This window comes from Scyliorhinus canicula, chromosome 2 (genome assembly GCF_902713615.1).
Source record: "Scyliorhinus canicula chromosome 2, sScyCan1.1, whole genome shotgun sequence".
NCBI classification, from domain to species: Eukaryota; Metazoa; Chordata; class Chondrichthyes; order Carcharhiniformes; family Scyliorhinidae; genus Scyliorhinus; species Scyliorhinus canicula.
Window position 1 is genome coordinate 161,009,311 of NC_052147.1, and position 25,227 is coordinate 161,034,537.

General features: G+C 45.9%; 1 protein-coding gene across 1 annotated transcript in view; it reads left to right on the top strand.

Moving 5' to 3' along the window:
- The first annotated feature begins 245 nt into the window (after window positions 1–245).
- Window positions 246–25,227, top strand: part of LOC119962422 (secreted phosphoprotein 24-like) — a 30,730-nt gene continuing 5,748 nt past the window's right edge. Inside the window, exons 1-3 of the mRNA XM_038790379.1 lie at window positions 246–455; window positions 582–706; window positions 8,542–8,664. Of these exons, the coding sequence (XP_038646307.1) occupies window positions 404–455; window positions 582–706; window positions 8,542–8,664 (300 nt within the window). The 5' untranslated portion in view covers window positions 246–403. The remainder of the gene's footprint in view (window positions 456–581; window positions 707–8,541; window positions 8,665–25,227) is intronic.

The window sequence follows — 25,227 nt, forward strand, 5'->3', positions numbered from 1 at the left end:
ATACTGGCCACATATTGGAACCTCCAGTGACCTCACAGTGACCAGCTATTTCCCTATCTCTGGGTTCATTAATTTGAAAATTCACTACTTTATTTCATTCCATTTCATCGTAAATAATTTGCATAGTTAACAAAATAATTTAGAATCTGGATTATATTGATTATGAAACTGGAAATTGACGCACGTCATTCTTTACAAATTGCAACATCCAATTATACTTTATACAAGCTGGTAATGAAGGAAGCAAAGCCAGTGCAGTGATTGTGGTCAGATTACATCATTGTTCCATAATGTGTGCTATTGCTTTGTGTAGTCTGATGGATATAAACAGTGAATAGAAGCAGAGAACAGGCAGTGAGAGGAACAGAATCCAGTTTCTCCTCTCTCCATCCATACAGGCAAAATGAAAATCATTCTCTTCATCTTTGCTGCAGCCCAGATCCTCCACTGTTCTGGCAAGTATTGTAATGTGCTAAGGAATAGTTTTGTTGTATTGTTTGTTGTTCTGATCATTGGGTGTTAACCCAAATGGCTAATGGTCATATGTATTCATCATTAAAACCCTTTGTTTTTCGATTCAGGAATTCCATGTGCAAGTTCTCCCAATTCAGAGCCTCCGATAGCAATAAGCGAAACAATTGCAAAGGTGAACGAACAACTTGCGACGAGCAACCTTTTTGCCATTGTGAAATGTGAACTAATTTCAGTAAGTGTCACCAAGTTTAATTTATTCTATTTTGTCCTTTTCCTCTAATGAACGTCACAAATTCCTGCTATTGTGTTTGAAACGATTTCATTGTGAGAAACAATATCCTCTGTCGACATGTAAACAAACAACTTGTAGTATTTTAAATCAATGCTGGTTATTTTGTAACAATCTATATATTTTATTAAAAACTATTAATTTTCTGTCCAACTGAATTGATTTCACTTGTCACCATTCACTGTTGATTGTTCCAGCCTAAATGATTAGCCTTGAAATTCTCTTTGTCAACCTTTTTAGTGGATCTCCCCATGCAAACTTCTGCTGAGCTGCTGTGAGGCTGCAGTTTGACTCCAGAAGCTGGTCAAACTCTGGTCACTAGATGCTGCTGAAGGGCATTCACAATTTGTTCAAATCCAACTCTTCACCATCACAACAAAAGCAAAATACTGCAGATGATGGAAATCTGAAATACAAATAAAATTCTGCAAAAATGACTGACCAGGAATGGTTCCTACATGGACCACAGTGACATCTCTTCTTTCCTCCCACTTCAAGTTCTCCCTCATGCACGAGGGGCTGTCCTTATTCCTGTGATTGGACATGTAACATAGCGTCAGAATGTCCCTGATGTCACGCAGTATTGACAGTCCAGCATCAATCTCTGCCTCACTCTCACTCCAGTGCAGCCACTCTGCCTTGGGTGGACACAACACTGGTTCAGTGAGGTATGCCTATTTGCAAAGATTGGGAATAAGTTAGAGCTTGGGCTGTATTGATTATTAAACTGGAAATTGACAAGAATAGACAATAGCAGAGGTGATTGAGGAGGGGAGGGTTCCATAGATGAACATGGATTCTGATCCACAGTAAAGGAACATATCATCCTCAGATTGAAAAAACTTTGCTCAAAGCATACCATATTCCTAAAGCCACAAATAAATAAATGGTAGATGAATTCTCATTTGTGAAGCTATTTCAGTAGTTTTCAGAATATAAAATCTTCTTGTTGACGTTGCAACTTGAAATATATCAGTCGCATTCATGTGAGAGCTTTAAAAATAGCGCGGCTAAGCGAATACCCAGCACTGCTGTTAGGCTATCGCCCTCTGGTCGGTGGAGGCTGTTAGCATATGCACTCATGTATATAATGAGATATGACAGGCAATAACAGACACATAGAACAACCAATCATCACATAGAACAGGATACAACCAATCACCAGACAGGACACATTCCCACTATAAAACACACAAGGCATCAAGCCTCTGCCTCTTCCACTAGCTGATAGCTGTAGTCATGATGTGGAGATGCCGGCGTTGGACTGGGGTGAGCACAGTAAGAAGTCTTACAACACCAGGTTAAAGTCCAACAGGTTTGTTTCAAACACGAGCTTTCGGAGCACGGCTCCTTCTTCAGGTGAAGAAGGAGCCGTGCTCCGAAAGCTCGTGTTTGAAACAAACCTGTTGGACTTTAACCTGGTGTTGTAAGATAGCTGTAGTGACAGTCAGGGTGTAAAGAACAGTTAGCACCTTCTACACGTGGCTCAGAGCTGGTCAAGATAGACAGAGGATGGCACCTTAGATTAGTAGAGTGTCAAACCCACAGCGAACTGTAAATAATTCTCAGTTAGTTCAATAAAACCGTGTTGAACCAACTTCGGAGTTAGAAGCCTGATTTCACGTTTTACTGCATCCAGTTGCAGTCCGTGTTAACCCAACCTTTATAACACGACAGAGGCCTCAATTCCCCTTGTCTTTTTGTATTGTCTTGTTGTTTGGTAATTCTGCATTTTAAGCTTAACACTGTTTGCATTCTGACTCTGTACAATTTGGAAAGTAAATACAGTTTACTGGTATGTTGGCAGCAATGGAGCATTTTCACACTCATCCCCAAATTGTCGTGTCAATGTCCAATAGCCTTCTGTGAGGATAACCTCTTGCAGAAAGGGAGAGTCACTTATCAGGGGCTACCACTCGATGACAATGAGGAGATGGCACCCTCACTGGAGAATAAAGTGGTCCTTCGCTGGTTACAACGTATTCGCTCTGGCCCACCTCATTTAGTGAAGCATAGGTATGGCACCGAACTTAGGTCATGCGCTCTTACATTCATCAAACCGGTGCCCTCCTAGGCCTTGGACTCGCTGCTAGATGAGATTCATGCATCTCGGGATGCAAGGATCTCTGCACTGCTGCTTCTTCCTTCCGGGAGCACTGGTCCATTTCACTTTCGCCTAATATGACTAGGCTCTATTGTGTCCACAGAAGAGTCCACACGAGAGACACAAAGAAACTGGTCATTTATTACAATAGTAACACAGTGTACACAGGTCCCAGTTGGGGCTTCCTTGCTCGGCTCCCACTCGGGCTGAGTTTTTGTGCAGTGTCCAGAGCTCTGCTGATGGAGCCCCACCCCTCAGTGGGTAAGCTCGTACACAACAAGACTTGTGGGGAGACTAATTGGCCTGACCCCGTAGATCTGATGTGGGTTATAACAGCTCTATAACTTCCTTTCTTCATGCACACAACAGGTATATTGTCCATTATGTTAGCAAGTAGGCCACCCAGATAAGCATTTTCCAGCAGACATAATTTTCTGCCAAATCAAGACTACCAATAAATACATGGCTAAAGCTTGCAAAAAAGTTTTTTTCCTTGAATGAGGATAAAGGTGGCATCATGGATGTTTGTTCAAATGATGGGCCGGAGGAAATTGCTGGCATTTCACTTGAATCAATTGCAGTCCCGTACCAGCCTCCCCGAACAGGCGCCGGAATGTGGTGACTAGGGGCTTTTCACAGTAACTTCATTGAAGCCTACTCGTGACAATAAGCAATTTTCATTTCACTTTCATTTTCAGTCCGTCTACAGGTCTATCAGTCACCCATCTCGGGCACATTATTTGAACTTCATGCTATTCAGATGGCCACTTGGGTGTTCCATTCAATAGTGCATCGCAATCTACTCACCAGGCTGATGGTTTATTGCCTTTACATGTGGTTAGTGAAACACACATTTCTCCTTGTCCAGAGACAGGCCAAGTCAAAACCTGTTGGCACAATGCTCGCAGGCACCTCGTTCATGGAAACCAATGATGTGTTAATGTGACCAACTAAACGCCTCATGTTAGTAAATGACTCCACCACTTCCGTTTATGGATTTTGTCCTTCCACCAGTCCATACAGAGTGAGATAAGTCCATGTACTTTGCATTCCCTCAAGCTGATCCCGGAATTTTATCAAGGTGTCCCTAATGATCTGGCTGACCTCAGGACACCTGCAGTTGAATTGTCCTGTCTTCAAGCTGTCCAACATTTTGCCATCACCACATATTTTGACGCATATTGCTGACAAAATTTGTATCTCTTGAACCACAAGTCCTGTTTCAAAATGAATATTTTGCTCAGGTACCACCTGTTTTCACCCCCAGCAACCAAGATTCTCAGTCTTGTCAGAATTACATGTCACAGCCATGAAATACAAGCATCATCAGCTGTTTCAGAGTCTCTTCTTATGGATCCGGACCTCACACTGACTCTGCGCACACATTTCCAGTTCCACACACTCCTTCAGGAGTATGATCATGTCTTCAATTCAGCATTCCCATGTTTCAAAGGCAAGAGTGAACTCATCAAGACAAATGCCAACATGAGATCCATACAACCAGCACTGCTTTCTCCAGTATGCCAGAGACTTGTTGAGTTACAATGACATTTTGTGACCTTGAAAGCTTTGGAGTCTTTGCACGGCCTGAAGATATGGTGTGACGGATGCAGGAATTTATAATATAGATTGCATGATATATATTTGCAGCAGTAATGTCTTGAAAAACCTGGGTTGAGGTGTATGTATAGATGTGTTGCAGAAATATTTAAAAAATCCAAGTTTAATATACGGGCAGGCGGTGAGTCTGCAAATGATGCAATTAAGAGGCCGTAAAAGTGACATAATCATTTATTCCAACCATGTATTTGTTATGAAGATATGTCAAATGGAATTGTTTTAGGATAGCTGGAGATTCCCTGTAGAATAGATAATTTGAGACCTTGGACCCTATTTAACGGGACAAAATCAGAGATTGGTTATGGACGAGTTTAGTGGGGTGTTTCTCGGCACCTGCGGCACCAAAAATCATCAGGCTATTTAACGGGATTTTGCCATTTTTGTAGCCTCAGCGAGGAACACCCCGCTGAAGTCACACTTACCTAATTTCCTGTGCTGATGAGATCAGCTTGCCAGTGCAGGAAGACAACTCACGGATCAGGGTGACATTTTAAAATACCACCCTGGCCTTTCACCCCCCTCAGCCACCCCACGTATTTTCCGGACCTCCTCGCTGCATCCAACTTATATCTTCGAGGTCCTTGAACCCCTTCACCTGACCTCTTAGGGAAAGGTAATCCCTGGAATAGGCAACACGGCACCCAGGCACCTTGGCACTACCAGCCTGGCACACTGGCAGTGGCCATGCCAGCCTTATGATGCCACCCAGACACCCTGGCAGTGCCCAGGGTGCCCAGATGGCAGTGTCAAGGTGCTGGGCTGGTAGTGCCAAGGTGTCAGTAGGACTGCCAAGGTACCATGCTGCCCAGAGCATGACCATTTGGGGGTCTCTAATGGTCTGGGAGTCCCCCCCAGATCCCTTTATACCTGATCCACATTTGTGGAAAGCAGAGCTAAACGGCAGTCTGGCGAGGTCTTATAGGTGTGGCCGTTAGATCCCAGTCCCTAGGAGAATCCGTTGTAGATATATTTAAATGAGCCTAATGCCTCACTTAAGTATGTTAATCTGGATCTCACCCAGTGAGATTATAAAGTGCTTGGAGAGATTACTCATGAGACACATCAGCTCCATACTTCCAGACTGACTTGATCCACTGCAATTCGCATACCACCACAACTGGTCCACAGCAGATGCTATCTACCTGGCCCTACACTCATCCCTGAAGCATTTCATTGGGGCGGCACATTGCAACAGTGGTTATCACTGCTGCCTCACAGTGCCTGACACCCGGGTTCAATCACCAACTTGGATGACCGTCTGTTTCGAGCTTGCACATTCTTCCCGTGTCTGCGTGGGTTTACTCCGGGTGCTCATGCTGAATTGTCCCTTAAAGTGAGGTTACTGGTCAGGGGATTGGGCCTATGTAGGAAGGACGTTCAAAGGGCCAGTGCAGACTCGATGGGCCAAATGGCCTCTTTTTGTACTGAAGGAATTTTATGACTCCTACGTCAGACTCCTATTCATTCACTACAGCTCCACTTTCAACACCATAATCCCAACCAAGCTCATATAAAAACTCCAGAACCTCGGACTTGGTTCTTCCCTCTGCAACTGGATCCTTGATTTCCTGACCCACAGACTGCAATCAGTAAGGATGAAAAATGACTCTCCTCCACGACAGTCCTCAATACCGGGGTCTTGCAAGGCTGTGTGCTTAGCCCTCTGCTATCCCGCCTATACACACAAGACTGTGTGGCAAAACGTCGGCTCCAACTCCATCTCCAAGTTTGTTAATGACTCGACCGTAGTGCGTCGGATCTCGAACAACAAGGAGTCAGAGTACAGGAAAGAGATAGAGAACCTTGGGGTATGGTGCAATGACAATAATCTGTCCCTCAATGTCAACAAAACTAAAAAGCTGGTCATCGATTTTGTACACACCCCTGTCTGCATCAATGGTGGAGATAGTTGACAGCTTCAAACTCCTAGGTGTGAACCTCACCAACAATCTGTCCTGGTCTACCCACGTCGATGCCACGACAAATAAATCACAACAGTGCCCATACTTCCTCAGGAAACTCAGAAAATTCGGCATGTCCACATTGACTCTTACCAGTTTTTACAGATACACCATAGAAAGCAACCTATCCGGCTGCATCATAGCTTGGTATGGCAACTGCTCGGCTCAAGACCGTAAGAAACTTCAGGGAGTCATGAACACAGCCCATTCCATCACGTGAATCAGCCTCCTATCCTCGGGGCAGCAGTCTGAGCTCGCCTTGTATGACAGCATCCCTGTGAATGAACCCTAACCGTTCACTATGCAAATCCCCTCCCCAACATATTCCATGAGAAGGAATCATTAGCACACATGCAGAGATAATCTGGGTGGACTCTAATATGTTATCTTAAAGGCAGGACAATGAGGAGCAGCAGGACTAATCTCACAGCGAGTCATCATCATCTTCCGTCCGTGGACAAGACTCGCCCGAGTTTTCCTCAACACCATCCTTATTCTCCTTGTCAGATGAGACCTGCCATTCTTCCTCCTCCAGCATGTTCGCCCTGCTGCTGCGCGATGTTGTACAGGACGTAGCAGACCACAATGATGGTCGAGACCCTTTGGGGGCTATATTGGAGACCCCCACCAGCGCGGTCCAGGCATCTGAAGCACATCTAGAGGATACCGATGCACTGCTCAATAATGCTCCTGGTTGCTGCGTGAGTGTCATTATAATGGGTCTGGTGTCAGTCTGAGGCCTCCGTACTGGTGTCATTGGCAACCCTTCACCAGAGGGAGCGCCTCGAAGATGCTGAGTACCTCAGAATGTGCCATGATGTAAACATCGTGCACGCTGCCTGGATATTGGGTGCAGACATGCATGATGTGCAGTTGGTGGTTGCACAACTGCATATTTATGGAGTGTAAGCCCCTCCTATTGATTAAAAGTACCCCATATCAAACTGCTGTTCAGAGGGTTAATATGTGTGCGATTCATCACCCACTGGACCTGGGGCATGCCAGCAATGGTGAATCCTGCTCTCCGGACATGCTGTCTGGCCTGGTCTAAGTTGAAGGTGATGTAGTCCAATGCATGGTCGAAATAACCTGAATTTGTGCTGTTAGTGCGCACACTTGCTATTGGCTCTTTATGTAACAGCTAAGTGTTGGTGAATGCAGGCCATGATCTCACCATTCCAACCAATGTGAAAAACACCACAATATTGTCTAAAATGACACTTCGAATATTTTTTGGGTGAATCACCCCAATGTCTCTAATTATCTATGTCCCAGGGAAACTTCTTTATCTAAACAAAATTTCATTAGCCCATCTTTTAGAACCCTTTCATTGCAGCTTTGTCTCCAAAAAGCTTTCTGCCTTTCAAACCTGAATTTGTCAAAGCTCTCCTGCAGCAGTCATACACAGTGGGGCAGCACGCTAGCACAGTAGTTATCACTGTGGCTTCACAACGTCAGGGTCCCAGGTTCGATTCCCGGCTGGGTCACTGTCTGTGCGTAGTCTGCACGTTCTCCCCGTGTCTGCGTGGGTTTGCTCCTTGTGCTCCGGTTTCCTCCCACAAGTCCCAAAATTTGGACACTCTGAATTCTCCCTCTTCCAAACAGGCACCGGAATGTGGCGCCTAGGGGCTTTTCACAGTAACTTCATTGCAATCTCAGCCTACTTGTGACAATAAAGATTATTATTATTATGAACACCCTAACCCAGGCTTTTAACCCTTACTGCACCAAATACATATAATACAATATATCTGAAATTTCTATATTCATTGTAATGTTACACGACTGCTATGTTATCACATCCTTGCAAAGTCAAGCATAAGGGAAGATCAGTCATGCTTCTGTCCATGTGACCATATGAATAATTGCTGAAGAGTTATTCTGCTCAATGCAGAATTTACACAAGTCAATTGCTCAACACAATGTCTCCGTATATGTTTCTACTCGGTGAACAGTGACTTTCATACAGGAAAATGTTCCCAGAGCACAATGATTCATAGGAAATTTGAATAGTTTTGTCTGACACCGTATTATTTATTATAAGTGTTACCCCCACACACCCTTCATTAAGTGTAACTCATTCCTTTGATTAGAGAATTGATTTTGGAGAACGTGTATTTGAAATCAACATAACGATTGATATCCAGGAAACTGTGTGCAACGTGAGCTCTGGAATGGATCCCGCAAATTGTGCACTGATACCTATCCCGGATGCTGTGAGTATGACAATGTTAGCCATTTGATTCATTATTGTGATTAATCCTAACATTGGAAGCTTTTGTGTGACAGTAAAATGGCACAATGATCTACCATGGCACATTTGCAATTTAGCCCAATTTCTCATTTCCCCCCCCCCCCCCCCCCCACCCCCCACATAGCAGAAACCAGTCAAGTACCCCACTGTATCTCAGCAATGTCGGGATAGTTTTGGAAGGCTGTCAACATAGCACAAGCTTGGGTCAGTGATAGGGCAATTATACAATAAACTGTAACATCGATTTTGATGCAGTCTGCCTCTTCAATGAATCATCTCCATTGTCCAGCTGAATGGGACTGGTGGCATAGTGGCAATGTCATTGGACTAGTAGCAGGGGACCCAGTTTAGCTCAGTTGGCTTGATGGTTGGTTCGTGATGCGGAGGGACGCCAACAACACAGATACAATTCCCGTACTGGCTGAGGTTATTCATGAAGGCTCTGCCTTCTCAACCTTGCCCCATGCCTGAGGTGTGGTGATCCTCAGGTTAAATCACCACCAGTCAGCTCTTGATTTCAAAAGGTAAAGCAGCCTATGGTCATCTGGGACTGGCGACTATACTAATCCAGAGTCCTAGGCTAATTCCCTGGAGACAGGGGTTCAAATCCCACTATTGCAGCTGGTAGAATTTGAATTCAATTAATAAATTTGGAATTAAAAACTAATTAGTAATGGTGACCATGAAACTATAATTGATTAGGCAGCACGGTGGCGCAGTGGTTAGCATTACTGTCTCACGGCTCTGAGGTCCCAGGTCCCGGCAGTGGGTCACTGTGGAGTTTGCACATTCTCCCCGTCTTTGCGTGGGTTTCACCCCCACAACTCAAAGATGTACAGGGTAAGTGGATTGGCCATGCTAAATTGTCCCTTAATTGGAAAAAATGAAATGAGTACTCTAAATTTATGAAAAGAAAGCATTGCTACGTCACAGCACCAGGGTTCTGAGTTCGATTCTGGCCTTGGGTTTCCTCTGGTTGCTCTGGTTTCCTCCCACAGTCCAAAGATGTGCAGTTTAGGTGGGGCTACAGGGATTGGGCAGCGGAGTGGGCCTATGTAGGGTGCTCTTTCAGAGGGTCGGAGCAAACGCGATGGGCCAAATGGTCGGTAGGGATTCTATTGATAATAAGCAGGCAATCTTGAACACTCGTTTTGCTTCCTGCCTCCCTCAGTTATTGTTGGAATGTGTCCTTTGTTTCCAACATTTTCACATCTACGTGCTGAGCCTTGGTAATATTTTCTGAAAACCCGGGGTCAGATTCAAACATGTCTGCTGATGATACCCAGCTCTAGCTCTTCACCACCCTTCACAACCCTTCCATTATCTCTGTGCCTTAAACAAATGATCCAACCAAAGTATCTTTCATTCCATGGTAAGCACAAGCAAATGTGGGAATGAATACATGTTGATTTCTTTGAAATGGGTTGATAGTTATAGCAAACAAATTAATGTTGAGTCTATCTAATACCACAGGTGGTAAAACTATTGAGATTTTGAGAAGTTGATTTGCAATTTCCGAGATGATGGTATCAGTTAATGGTCCATAGTTAATGTCAGAAGAGTTTGAATCATTTCTGAGTAAGAATGGAATCAAGCAAACTCTAATCCCACCTTGAGTAGCTTTTTGATGCTATACATTCTGGGCTTGTCCTGCAGAATGTTCTGGAACACTTCCAATGCTTGTGGATGTGGTCACCAATTCAACAATTCTGTCTGCTAGCTCTGCATCTGAAAAATCACAGACCATACCTTTTTCTCTGCATCTGCTGATGAAGTGATCAGTGGATTCTGTGGCTGTTAGTGAAATGACATTAACACTGGTCAAGGAATATGGAGGATTAACCTGATTCTCCTCCAGTGTTCCAGTGTGATCCATATCTTTTGGGGATTGTAAAGCATTTCTTCTATTAATCCTGACATGTTCAACCTGTGTAGATCTTCATTCCCAATTGCTAGGCAGATTTTTATGGCCTAATTATCTGGGTCAGACACACCTGGATCATGAAACCATATGCACGATTCAGCAGACAAAAGTTTAAGTCTGTTTTTGGGCACATTTACGGCTGCAGCACTGAGAATCATCCTGAGAATGGTTCGTTCTTTGGGGCCTCAGGGATATTTTTCCCCACTGAGTCCACACTTCAGTCAATTTTTTGCTGGCGAGCTGAGCTAAGCAGCAGGAATGGCTCCTCGCAGATCGGGGCCCCTCCTTTCACCCCCTTTCAGGCTGCCCCCCGCTTTCTGCACCTGCCATTTCACCCCCGGAACCTTCTCTAGGCCCCTGGAAACCTTCTTACTCCCCCCCTCCAACTGTCAAGGATTCCTGGGCCTAACCACTGGCAGTGCCAACAAGCCACCCTGGCAGGATAGCACTGCCAGGGTGGCACTGACAAGGTGTCAGGCTGGCAATGCCAAAGTGCCTGGGTGCCATGGGACTGCCAGGTACCACCCTGCCCTGTTCCAGCTACCTGGGGTCTCTAATGGCCTGCAAGTCGTTCGAGGTGCCGTTATGCCTCATGGCTCATTTAAATATACACATCTGGATCTCGCCCAGTGAAAGCACGTCCCAGATTGCGCCAGACAGAATATCTCGAATTGGCACGGAGCCCGATGTGGGCTCTCCTGGGATTTAGCAGCACACCTGGATCCAGCCGGGCACAACGCGATCTCTGAATCACACCCCACAGCTCTGAATGCTGTTTAAACCTCCTGAATTTGGAGAGTCAGTCAGCTGCATCCCAATTGAACCTGGGCACTTTGTGGACATTTTCCTTCTAGTGATGCCACTCACTTCCCCTTAAATGACTATCACAGCAATAATTACCTACTGTCTGTCATTGCCTCTCCCACTATAATTCCTGCTGTCTTTCCCCTCTCTCTCTGTATTGATGTCTCATTTGTCTTCAGCGCTCCCTATTTAATGATTACCTGATATCTGTCTTTCTCCCTCATGTGTGTACATAGAATTTACAATGCAGAAGGAGGCCATTCGGCCCATTGAGTGTGCACCAGCTCTTGGAAAGAGCACCCTACTTAGGCCCATGCCGCCACCCTATCCCAGTAACCTAGTAACCCCACCTAACCTTTTTGTTGGACACTAAGGGAAATTTAGCATGGCCAATCCACTTAACTTACCATCTTTGGACTGTAGGAGGAAACCGGAGCACCTGGAGGAACCCACGCAGACATGAGGAGAACGTGCAGACTCTGCACAGACAGTGACCAAGCCAGGAATCAAACCTGGGACCCTGGAGCTGTGAAGCAACAATGTTAACCACTGTGCTAACGTGTAATCTTCTTCAGTAACCCCCTGATACCTTACTGCCTGTCTCAGCAGAGAATTTTCACGTTAGTCTCCACCAGTAGTACTGGAAGGAGACCAGCAGAGGATGAGAAACCCAAGTGTGGGCATAACCCACACACTGGAATTCAACTATTATTGTGAGGTTTCACAGAAGGTCCCCAGCCTTACGTCAACCTGAATTACAGGTTTGTTTTCCACTCCACTGAGGACCACTGAAAAGAACCTGCAGCAACAGCTCTGTTTTATCTCTGACTCTCAGAGATGTCCCATTCTGGGGCTGGATGGTTCAGTTCCTGACGCGTGGGTGGGGGTGAAGATTGGGTGGGGACGATAGCAACTCTTTTCATGATCAATATTAATGACCAAGATTGGGGTGTACAATTCAAATTTGTGGATGGTAACCAAACTTGAAAGTGTGGTGACATGAGAACAAGGAGCAGGAGTAGGGTCCATTCAATCCTTCAAGCCTGCTCCGCCATGGTTGAGTTCTGGTGCTTGGCTGGTAGGAATCATGCATTAGAGAACATCTAGTTTCTGACTAGTCAAATGCTTATTGTCAGGTAACCATGAGAAAATTATCAAACTACTACTATAATAAATTATCTAATAGCTGCTACAAATAGACTATCCACTACGACGACTAGCTCCAGACTCCAAGAGGTAACAGTGTCATGTGGTTGTTCTTTACGCCATCTGCTGGTTGGAAGGTTCGATACATTGCTGTTTACATGAGTGCTTATGCATATCATTCCCACGCCATTTAATAACATCATGGCTGATCCGATAATAATCACAAATCTGCACCATGCCTCACCTTGATAATGTATCATCCTCTTGCTTACCAAGAATATATTCACCTCTACTTAAAACTCTTTCCAAGATCTTTTCAGGAAGAGAGTTTCAATGACTCATGATTCTCTGAGAGAAAACGTTGCCTCATCTCCATTTTAACTGGGTGACTTCTTGGCCGGAATTCTCCGGCTGTTGGGATTTTCTGTTCCTGTCGGCCAGCACATGCTCGCCTGTGGGTTTCCGGCAGTTTGGGGTGACTTCATGAGAAATCCCATTGACAAGAGGCGGGAGTAGTGAATCCCACTGCCAGCGAGTGGCACACCACCTGTGAAACAAGCGGCTGGGGACAGGAGAAGCCAGCCCCCTATTTTTAAATAGTGACCTCTGGTTCTAGATTCTCCTGCAAACTCTGAAACAAAGTATCCAGATAACTTTCTCCCTCCCTGAGGTGTAGCCATGATGTGGAGATGCTGGTGTTGGACTGGGATGGGCACAGTAAGAAGTCTTACAAAACCAGGTTAAAGTCCAACAGGTTTGTTTGAATCACTAGCTTTCGGAGCGCAGCTCCTTCCTCAGGTGAAGAAGGAGCTACGCTCCGAAAGCTAGTGATTCGAAACAAACCTATTGGACTTTAACCTGGTGTTGTAAGACTTCTTACTTTGTCCCTGATGTGTGGCAGTGTCTGCAGCTCAGCCTCCAGCTAAATGACACTGAGCTGAAGTTCCTCAAGCCACAACATTGACTGCAGATCGATTTGCCCTGGATCACAACAGTATCCATGATCTCCCACATGCTTTAGCCTTGACACATCTCCACATCTACCCTGTCAAGACCCCTCAGATCGTATGACACTAAGTGTTGACGCCATGCAGAATCGTGGACTTTCACAACAGCAAAATTGGCGCCACACCTGGACCAATTCTGCTGCTGTTTCAGGGACTAGCACCAGCGCCACGTGGAACACAATCATTCTAATGAGAAACGGCACTGATTGACACTCAGGAGGCTGACAAGCTGCAGCTACATATACACACTTCACTCCCCACACACACCATCCCAGCCAGCAAGATGGCAATGAGAAGAGCAGCCCCAAGGTTCTCGGATGCAGAGCTAATAACCCTCAAGGATGTCAAGGAGGAGTGGGGGATGACCTTATATGCCTGCCTTGGAAGGAGGCTGCCAGCCTCCGCTGTTTGCCATGCCTGGGCGCAGGTGGCAGAGGCGGTCAGCGCCATGGGCAACATCGTCTGGCCGGCCAGCAGTGCCGCAAAAAACTGCACAACCTCCTCAGGGTGGCCAGGATGAGTAGGCAACACTGTGTCCCTGGCATCAGCTACCGCCCAACACACCTGTATCCTGACACCCCCCCCCCCCATCCAGAGGGCTAGTGAACCCCCACCCAGCACCATATGCTGGCAACCATACCAGCCACCATGGCTATGTCCCCTAGCCATTGAGGCCAACAGCTACCCAAGCCCTGGGCTGCATGTGCTGGACTGTCTAACACTGCATTTTCTTTCCCCCCACCCACCCAGGAGAAGGTCGCGCACAACCGCCAAGAGTGGGAGGAGACAGGATGGGGACTGCCGGACCTGTGGCCCTTCACTGTGGCTGAACAAAGGGCCCTGGACATTGTCGGTGGCCCAGATGGTAGGGAGGTTGCCGACGTGAAGTTCGGTCACGGGTGAGGAAGTGAGACCCTGCTGAGTTGTGGTTCCCCGTGACACGTGTGGTCAACACCCCACCAATACTAATCACACCCCCCCCCCGTCCTCACCCCACACTCACCCCAGACCATCCTCACCGCCACCCTCACCCCACAACACTCTCACCCCCACACTACCCTCACCCCCACACCACCTCAACACCACCTTTACACCACCTTCCCCTACACTACTCCCACCCTCACATCCAACAGTGGAAAAAACAGGATTAGTCAACAGGATGATGAGATGTCCATTGAAGACCTGCTTTCTGTTGATCTGATTTGATGAAGGACACGATGAGTTCGAATTTGCAAGTGAAGAAGTTTTACTGACCAGTTGCATAGTGATGGTGATACTGATACCGACGAGACAGATGGACGATTCCATTGATGATGAAGGGCACATTCATCAAATGCAAGCTAGACATGGGAGCGAAGGCCAACCTTATCAGTTTGCCAATTTGAACAGGCTGCGAGTCAAACCAAAATTCGTCAATCGAATAAGACTGAAAGGCTACAATGAGAATGAGATTGCGACATTGGGAGCATGTGAGCCATGAAGCAAGGGCACACAACAGAAGTCAATCATACCATTTTCCATTGTGGACACGGAACATGAGTCCCTCATAGGAGCAGGACGTGTGAGGCACTGAACCTAGTTGAGCAGCTGTACATTCCAGACAGCGCTGTGACAGAGGACCATTGCAACTGGCAATGAGATAAAGTGGCGCAGTTATCCGATGAGATGCAAGCGAAAGTTAAAGTGGAGGAACATAAACCAGATGAAGAGATGGAGAACTAAAAGGAATTCCAGATTTCTGGTTGATAGTCTTCAAAATGTGGATTTGCTCACGTGACATGATGTAGGATATTGATGAGCCTATCTTAAAGAATTTCCAAGATAAATCGTAAAATTGTCAGATCCTGGACAGGCAATGAGGTTTACTGTTGAGTTTAAGTTTGAGCCAAATGGGTATTCACAAATGAAGCAGTGACAAAACATACCAGATAGAGTCGCAGCCTGATGAGTCATATTTTTTCTTCTTTGATGAACCAAAATCATGGGATGCAGGGTCCCAGATCGGACTGGCAGAAAGGAAAATAACATCACATTGAAGACCATTAAAATGAAGCAGAAGCACAAGGGTGGGGTACTGGTAGAACAGTTACAAACACTGTACCAAATGACTCTTCAATTTTTTCAGTCCTCCTGAAGTTCCAGAGCATGGAGAGCTGGATGAAGGTTTTGCAGCAAGACTCGCTGCTGACTTTTAAATTGGTCACTTTTTGCATGAACACATAATTCCACAAGCAGTGTTATACTTCACAGGAGAACCTATTGCAGGTGATGTGATGATTATGATGATGATGATTACGATGACAATGATTACGATGATGAGTATGATGATAATGATTACGATGATGGTGATCACAATGAGGAAAGTGAAGAATCCGATGATGAGCCAGAGGAGGAAGACTATGAAAGTCTATTTAGTTTTATTTACAGTGCTGACGGAGTGATAACAATTATCATCTAATCTGTGCAGGACAACGATGAGTGTGAAAGTTCTAAAATGGAGTGGTTCAGAGGCTGAAGTGGAGATTGCCACAAATTAGCTGAGAACAGTTAATTTGCCTCCACTGCTCTCTCAGTGACCTTGCTTTTCTGATCCAATTCCCTGAAGGAGACAGCTCTTTCACATTTACACTCCTGCCTTCCACCGTTTAATGCTGGATATCAGAATGCAGCGCCCCGCTCACCAGCCCCCCCCCCCCCCCCCCCCACTAATAAGGTTGAGTAGCGCTTAAGCTGCACTTGCTCAGCCACCCCAGCCAGCTCACAGCAATAGCGTCCAGGGGACCGCCCGAAGATTCAGGGACGCTGACCTGTGAGGCTCCTGGATGTTGTGGAGACCAGGAGCGATGTGCTGCTCCCCAGTGTGTCCCGGATAGTGAGCCACTATTCAGACAGTGCTGCCTGGGAAGAGGTGGCGACAGCTGTCAGCTCGGGGGTGTGATCAAGAGGACTGGCCAGCCGTGCAAGAGGAAGGTCAACGACCTAGACGGAGCAGCATGGGTGAGTAGATACCAATGCTCTCCCCCCGCCCGGGCAAGGGAGCATCCACCTCCCAACTCTTGAGACTGAAGGCCCAGTCATGCAACTTCAGTAGCCTGAAATCTTCTCTGATCCATGGCCAAATTGTCTTTGGTGTATCAAATGATAAGCTACATGAGAGGTTGCTGCGGGAAGAAGATTTGGTATTGGAATAAGCAATAAAGATTTTCCAGGCGAGCGAGGTAGCTGTATAGCAAATCAGCACACTGTTTAAAAAGGTTGACGGCAACACAGAGGAAGACGCCAGCGCCATTAGCTTCTGTGACGCGCTTCATGAAGGAACATGCTCTCAGTGCGGGTGGCCATTTTAAGCGGCCGACAGGAGCCGCCATCTTGTGCCGAAGTGTGGCAATCGACCTGTTCCAGGGGTGGCCATGTTGGGCGTTTTGCGAGGCAATGTTTTGCATCCTTCAATGGATCATATATGATCAGTAAATGTGGTTGATGAATACATCCAGATGACAATTCTTCATCAACCTCATCGCAACGAAGGACCAGACGAGGTCCGAACAAAAAAGATGAAGACACAATTTCACAAAAGAACAAAGTTAGTAAGAACTTCGCTGGAAACCATCAAAACCAGATGGAAATCGATGGGTATTCCTAAATAATTCATTGTTACGATGCGGCTCTGACATTAAAACGAGAGCCACCCTCCTCAGTCAGTCTGCCGTTTCACAAGCTGAACACGCAACTGAAAGTCGCTGAACGGCGGGACAGCCGATGCATTATGTAACGAAACGATGGAGACTTTCGGGGAATGTGAACTTAAGCTCTCCATGGCTGACATGACATACATGTTACTGTTTATATTGTGACATGGACATTGAATCCATCATAGGAGCGGATTCTGTGAGCCCTACTTAGTTGAGTAACTGTGTGTCCCAGAAGATGAGTAGTCAAGCTGAATACGACAAATCCTTACAAGGTATCACAGTGTGCACATTGATGAGGATTCAGAAGAAATCCAGGCGGAGGACGACAAATCAGACAAAGAGATGGAACAGCCAGCGAAACATTCACAATTCTGGTTAACAGTCTTCAAGAACGTGCATGTGTTCAGTGGAATGATACAGGGGCATGATGTGCTCGCATTATGTGACTGTTAAATGGACAGAACATGAGAATCCGAGGAACTTCACTCTGGAGTTTAAATTTGAGCCCAATGAGTATTTCACAAACGAGGTGATTAAGAAAGTATATCAGGTGGATTTTCGGCTGACAAGCTTGAATCTTATTCTTTAATGAACCAGAAATCATGGCATGCACAGGCTGTAAGATCAACTGGAGGGAGGGCAAAAATGTCATGTGAAAACAATTCAAACCAAACCGAAGGTCGAAGCACTCGCAGAACAGTTATGAAAACTGTACCAAATAATGGTTCTTTAATTTCTTCAGTCCTCCTGAAGTTCCACAGTGTGGAATGTTGAGCAGAAAAACTGAATGCTGACTTTGAACTTGGCGGCCTCCTGCGTGACACATAATTCCGTGTGCAGTGTTGTATTTTACAGGAGATCTATATTTGGTGACTTAGAAGATGATGCAGAAAGTAATGGTGTGGAAGATGAGACAGATGATGACCGTATGAAGTGCTCATAAATATCTTCCACAGATGCAAGGACGGGCTTAATGAGCAGCCCAAGAAGCCCAGTGGTTTGGAAAGAATGATGAGGTGGTCACGGGTAGATGCCCAGACCGCGCTGGATGCTGAGAAGGGCTGGAGCTCTGAGTTTGGTGCACTCCAAAATAAAAACTGAGATTGCAGGGCTGATTCCTTGGAGGACCAGATACTGACAAGCTAGAAAAAGACGGCATCGTCCCAACCTTAGAGACGCTTGCTCCAGAGGTACTTGGGGAATCGTTTCAGGCCTCTGAAATGGTTCCGGTAGTTGACTCCCTGATGCTGAGGATGAGTGGGAAGGACATTGATGATGTATATGATGATATCAACTCTGATGTTGAAGAGATTGACAAATCTGAGAGTGAAACAGTGGAGGAGCTGATGACTATCTTGCTCAGATCACTCATATATTCTCAAACAAGACCATGATGACCCAATGCCTGGATCATGCCGACTAGAGTGTGTCAGCGCTTATTTCCAGTGATGAGGAACCATTGAGCATTACTCCAGCTCCTGCGAGCCAAGACGCAGGCAGCACCTCCACCCAGGGCACCAGAAAGCGAGGAGCTCCAACATCCAATTGAGACTGCAGAAGTGGGCGGGGTCACCACAACCCCGTAATGACATGTCATCGCCTCAGGGTCCACCTGAGACTCCGTAGACATCCGAGCACAGGGTGAAGACCAGCACCGAACCAGGGGCTGCAAGATGCCAAGACCAAACATAAACACAAAAGAATTCGCAAACCAATTGTCAAACAAGAAGGAGGAAGAGGAGAAGAGTGGGAGGGGCTAGTTCGTCCCACTGTCGATTGTAAAAAGAAGAAGGTGATGTCATGATTGACAAGCCAGAGACAGACGAAACAGCTCAGACCAGAGAAGCAGCAAACAGTGTCGTGGCAAGAAGCTGGTGACGCACGTGTGGCCATCACGGATGCATGCCTTCCAAAGGCGCAGAATGAAGAGGTACGAAGCAAAGAGGCCGGAACGAAACCAATCTTCGAAAACGCTGGCAAAAGCCAAAGCGATCACAGGGGTGATCCAGTGAGGAAAGCACAATGACCTGTGCGAAAGAGGCAGACACTAACCAGTCATATCATGTTTATGGGCACCCAAGTTAAACCTGTCATATTGTTTAAACAATATGTATAAAGTTAAAATAGTAATCATGCTTTAAACAAACATTATTATTTCCTGAGGAAGGGAGATGTGATGATATCCCTGTAAACAATATTGTCGATAGTCCAATCTCCAACCAACAGGTGGTAGTGGCAGATCCATCATGTGGTCTTGGGACAGTTGTCATGTGACAAAGGCACTCAGACTAAGCCAGGGCAGATCCGGTGATCGGGAGATGGTTATAGACCATACACGAGGACAGTTGTGCACAAGAGTAGTTCCAGGGGAGTATAAAGAAACTCCATGATAACTTGCCCTGTCTCAGATTGTTACCTTACCAAGTGTGATTCAATAAAGATCCTGGTTTGGACAAGTCACAGTTCCTCTGTGGATTCCTTGCTGGGACAACGAACACAGAACACAACAGCGTGGGGCAGCACTGTAGCACAGTGGTTAGACTGTTGCTTTAGAGCTACAGGATCCCAGGTTCAATTCCTGGCTTGGGTCACTGTCTATGAGGAGTCGGCACGTTCTCCCCATGTCTGTCTGGGTTTCCTCCGGGTTCGCCGGTTTCCTCCCACAAGTCCATGAAAGACGTGCTGTTAGGTAATTTGGACATTCTGAATTCTCCCTCTGTGTACCTGACAGGCACTGGAATGTGGCGACTAGGAGCTTTTCCACAGTAACTTCATTGCAGTGTAATGTAAGCCCACTTGTGACAATAAAGATTCCTCTTATTATTTTTGTTTTGGGCCTTTCCTGCTATTCACCAGACTCGTTACGCTTGAGCGCGAGAGTAATGAGGCCGGAAGATCGTGCCCAATGTACACAAGGCCCATTTTCAGTTCAAATTGCCCAAGATTATTTATGCCTGGGTGAAATCGTCAGAGTATTTTCCCCCTTGATTCTATTAACCTCTGTTGAAATTGTCTGCTGCTCACTAACAGCAGAACAGAGGAATTAGGAGCAGGGAATGGACATACAGCCCCTCACTCATGGATCACTTTGCTGGACGGCTTGGTTTGTGATGCAGAGCAAGGCCAGCAGCGTGGGTTCAATTCCCGTACCAGCTGAAGTCATTCATGAAGGCATGTCCTATCTGCCCCCTCCTCATGACCTATCGATACCTCCACCTGCCCTATTCCTACCTCACCATGTCATATCCATTGCTCCTCATGTCTTATCCATACCACCCCATGCGCTATCCATGCGTCCCCTTATTCTATCCATGTTATGCTCTTCGTGCTCAATGTGGGAGTTCAGGGATGCGGCCGATGCCCCATGACTCCTTCATGTGCAGGAAGTGTTTTCCAGCTGCAGTTCCTGTTAGACCGCATGACGGCTCTGGAGCTGCGGATGGACTCACTTCGGAGCATCCGCGATGCTGAGGAGGTCGTGGATAGCACGTTCAGTGAGTTGGTCACACCGCAGATTAGGATTGGTTGAGGGAGACAGGGAATGAGTGACCAAAAGGCAGAGAAAGAGCAGGAAGGCAGTGCAGGTGTCCCCTGCGGTCATCTCCCTCCAAAACAGGTATACCGTTTTGGATACTGTTGGGGGGTGATGACTCACCAGGGGAAGGCATTAATAGCCAGACTCATGGCACCGTGGCTGGCTCTGCTGCACAGAAGGACGGGGAAAAAGACTTGTAGGGCTATAGTCATAGGGGATTCAATCGGAAGCGGAGTAGACAGGCATTTCTGTTGTCAAAAACGAGACTCCCGAATGGTATGTTGCCTCCCGGGTGCAAGGGTCAGGGATGTCTCAGATTGGCTGCACGGCATACTGAAGTGGGAGGGTGAACAGCCAGTTGTTGTGGTGCATATAGGCACCAACGATATAGGTAAAAGACGGGATGAGGCCCTACAATCAGAATTTAGGGAGTTAGGAGATAAGTTACAAAGTAGGACCTCAAAGGTAGTAATCAGGATTGCTACCAGTGCCACGAGACAGTCAGAGTAGAAATTCAAGAATAGTCAGAATTAATACATGGCTTGAGAGATGGTGCAGGAGGGAGGGGTTCAGATTTTTGGGACATTGGAACCGGTTCTGGGGGCAGCAGGAACATTACACATTGGATGGTCTACACCTGGGCAGGACTGGAACCAATGTCCAGGGGGGTGCTTTTGCTAACACTGTTGGGGAGGTTTTAAACTAATGTGGCAGGGAGATGGGAACCAGATTAGGAAGTTAGAGGTAATTAAAGAGACAGCAACTAAATCCAGTAAGGTACTAGATAATAAACTCAATGTGAGTAAAATAGATTATGAGAGTAAACTTGCTCAGAATATAAAACAGATAGTAAACATTTCTGCCGATATATAAACAAAAAGTGTGACTATCCTTTAGAGGATGAGAAGGGAGTTTTAATAATGGTAGATGATGTTTTTTTGGGTCGGTCTTCACGGTGGAAGACACAAATAACATGCCAGTGACTGATATAATAGAGGCTATGACAGGTGAGGACCGTGAGAGGATTGTTTATTACTAAGGAGGTAGTGATGGGCAAAGCTATAGGGCAAAAGGTAGACAAGTCTCCTGGCCTTGATGGAATGCATCCTAGAGTGCTAAAAGAGATGGCTAGGGAAATTGCAAATGCACTAGTGATGATTTACCAGTTGTGAATCTATTGAATTCCTTACCCAGTGAAGCAGTAGAGGCTCCTTCATTGAATGTTTTTAAGATAAAGATAGATAGTTTTTTGAAGAATAAAGGGATTAAGGGTTATGGTGTTCGGGCTGGAAAGTGGAGCTGAGTCCACAAAAGATCAGCCATGATTTCATTGAATGGTGGAGCAGGCTCAAGGGGCCAGATGGCCTACTCCTGCTCCACTAGTTCTTATGTTCTTATGTGACTAAATGGAAGAGGTCGACAGGGAAGAGATTGATGAACGCAAAGGAACAGGTAGTCTGAGGTGCATTTGTTTTAATGCCGAGAAGTGTAGCAGGTAAGGCAGATGAACTTAAGGCTTGGATTAGTACCTGGGAATATGATGTTATTGGTATTACTGAGACGTTGTTGTTGAGGGAAGGGCAAGACTGGCAACTGAATATCCCAGGGTATAGATGCTTCAGGGAGGGGATAGAGAGGGAGGTAAAAGGGGGTGGAGGAGTTGCATTACTGGTCAGAGATGATATCAAAGCTGTGATTTAGGAGGGCACGATGGAGGATTCGAGCACTGAGGCAATATGGGTAGAGCTAAGAAGTAGGAAGGATGCAGTCACATTGTTGGGACTTTACTATAGGCCTCCCAAAAGCGAGCGTGAAGTAGAGGTACAAATATGTCGACAGATTATAGAAAAATATAGGAGCAATAGGGTGGTTGTGTTGAGAGGTTTTAACTTCCCCAACATTGAATGGGACTGTTGGAGGTGTAGATGGAGCAGAATTTGTAAGGAGCATCCAGGAGAGATTTTTAGAGCAGTTGTAAATAGTCCAATTCAGGAAGGGGCCATACTGGACCTGGTGTTGGGGAATGGTCCCGGCCAGGTGGTTGAATTTTCAGTCAGTGATTACTTTGGGAATAGTGATCACAATTCCGTAAGTTTTAGAATACTCATGGACAAAGACGAGAGTGGTCCTAAAGGAAGAGTGCTAAATTGGGGAAAGGCCAAGTATAACAAAATTCGGCAGGAGCTAGGGAATGGTGGATTGGGAGCAGCTGTTGATGGGTAAATCCACCATTTGAAATGTGGGAATCTTTTAGGAAAGGTTGATTAGAGTGCAGGATAGACATGTCCTGTGAAAATGAGGGATAGAAATGGCAAGATTAGGGAACCATCGATGTCGGGTGGAATTGTGAGACTAGCTAAAATGAAAAAGGAAGCATATATAAGATCTAGGCGATTTAAAACTGATGAAGCTTTGGAGGAATATCGGGAAAGTAGGACAAATCTCAAACGTGTAATAAAGAGGGCTAAAGGGGTCATGAAATATCTTGGCTAACAGGGTTTAAGGAAAATCCCAAAGCCTTTTATTTGTATATAAGGAGCAAGAGGGTAACTAGAGAAAGGATTGGCCCACTCAAAGACAAAAGAGGGAATTATGCGTGAGTCAGCAGAAATGGGTGGAGTATTAATGGAGTACTTGCAGCATCCTTGAGCACGGGTGAGGTCCCGGAGGACTGGAGAATTGCTAATGTTGTCCCTTTGTTTAAGAAGGATAGCAGGGATAATCCAGGGAATTATAGATTGTGAGTTTGACGTTCAGTGGTAGGCAAACTGTTGGAGAAGATACTGAGGGATAGGATCTATTCACATTTGGAAGAAATAGACTTATCAGTGATAGGCAGCATGGTTTTGTGCAAGGAAGGTCATGTCTTGCAAACCTAATAGAATTCTTTGAGGAAGTGACAAAGTTATTTGATGAGGGAAGGGCTGTAGATGTCCTATACATGGACTTCAATAAGGCGTTTGATAAATTTTCCCATGGCAGGTTGATGGAAAAAGTGAAGTCTTATGGGGTTCAGGGTGTACTAGCTAGATGGATAAAGAATTGGCTGGGCAACAGGAGACAGAAAGTAGTGGTGGAAGGGAGTATTTCAAAATGGAGAAAAGTGACTAGTGGTGTTCCACAGGGATCCGTGCTCAGACCACTGTTGTTTGTGATATACATAAATGATCTAGATGAAGGTATAGGTGGTCTGATTAGCAAGTTTGCAGATGATACTACGATTGGTGAAGTTGCAGATAGCGAGGATGACTGTCAGAGAATACAGCAAAATATAGATAGATTGGAGAGTTGGGCAGAGAAATGGCAGATGGAGTTCAATCCAGGGAAATGCGAGGTGATGCATTTTGGAATATCTCATTCAAGAACGGACTATACGGTCAATTGAAGAGTCCTGGGGAAAATTGATGTGCAGAGAGAGCTGGGAGTTCAGGTCCATTGTACCCTGAAGGTGGCAACGCAGGTTGATAGATTGGTCAAGAAGGCATAAAGCATACTTGCCTTCATCGGACAGGGTATTGAGTACAAGAGTCGGCAGGTCATGTTTCAGTTGTATAGGACTTTGGTTAGGCCACATTTGGAATACTGTGTGCAGTTCTGGTCGCCACATTAGCAGAAGGATGTGGATGCTTTAGAGAGGATGCAGAGGAGGTTCACGAGGATGTTGCCTGGTATGGAGGGTCCTAGGTATGAAGAAAGGTTGAGTAGATTAGAATTGTTTTCGTTGGAAAGACGGGGACCTGATTGAGGTCTAAAAAATTATGAGGGGTATGGACAGGGTGGATAGCAACAAGCTTTTTCCAAGAGCGGGGGTGTCAATTACAAGGGGGTCACGATTTCAAGGTGAGAGGGGGAAAGTTTTTTACGCAGAGGGTGGTGGGTGCCTGGAACGCTTTGCCAGCGGAGGTGGTAGAAGTGGGCACGATAGCATCATTTAAGATGCATCTAGACAGATATATGAATGGGTGGGGAACTGAGGGAAGTAGATCCTTGGAAAATAGGCGACAGGTTTAGATAAAGGATCTGGATCGGCGCAGGCCGGGAGGGCCGAAGGGCCTGTTCCTGTTCTGTAATTTTCTTTGTTCTTTATTCTTTGCACCTCCCCATGATCTAACTGTATTTTTCCATGCCCTGTCCGTACCCCCCATGCCCTATTCATACCTCCCCATGATCTAATCATATTTCCCCATGCCCTATTCGTACCTCCCCATGCTCTATCCATGACAATAAGACATAGGAGCAGAATTTGGCCACGTAGCCCATCGAATCTGCTCCGCCATTCAATCATGGCTGATATTTTTCTCATCCCCATTCTCCTGCCTTCTCCTCATAACCCCTGATCCCCTGATTAATCAAGAAACTATCCATCTCTGTCTTAAAGACACTCAGTGATTTGGCCTCCACAGCCTTCTGCGACAAC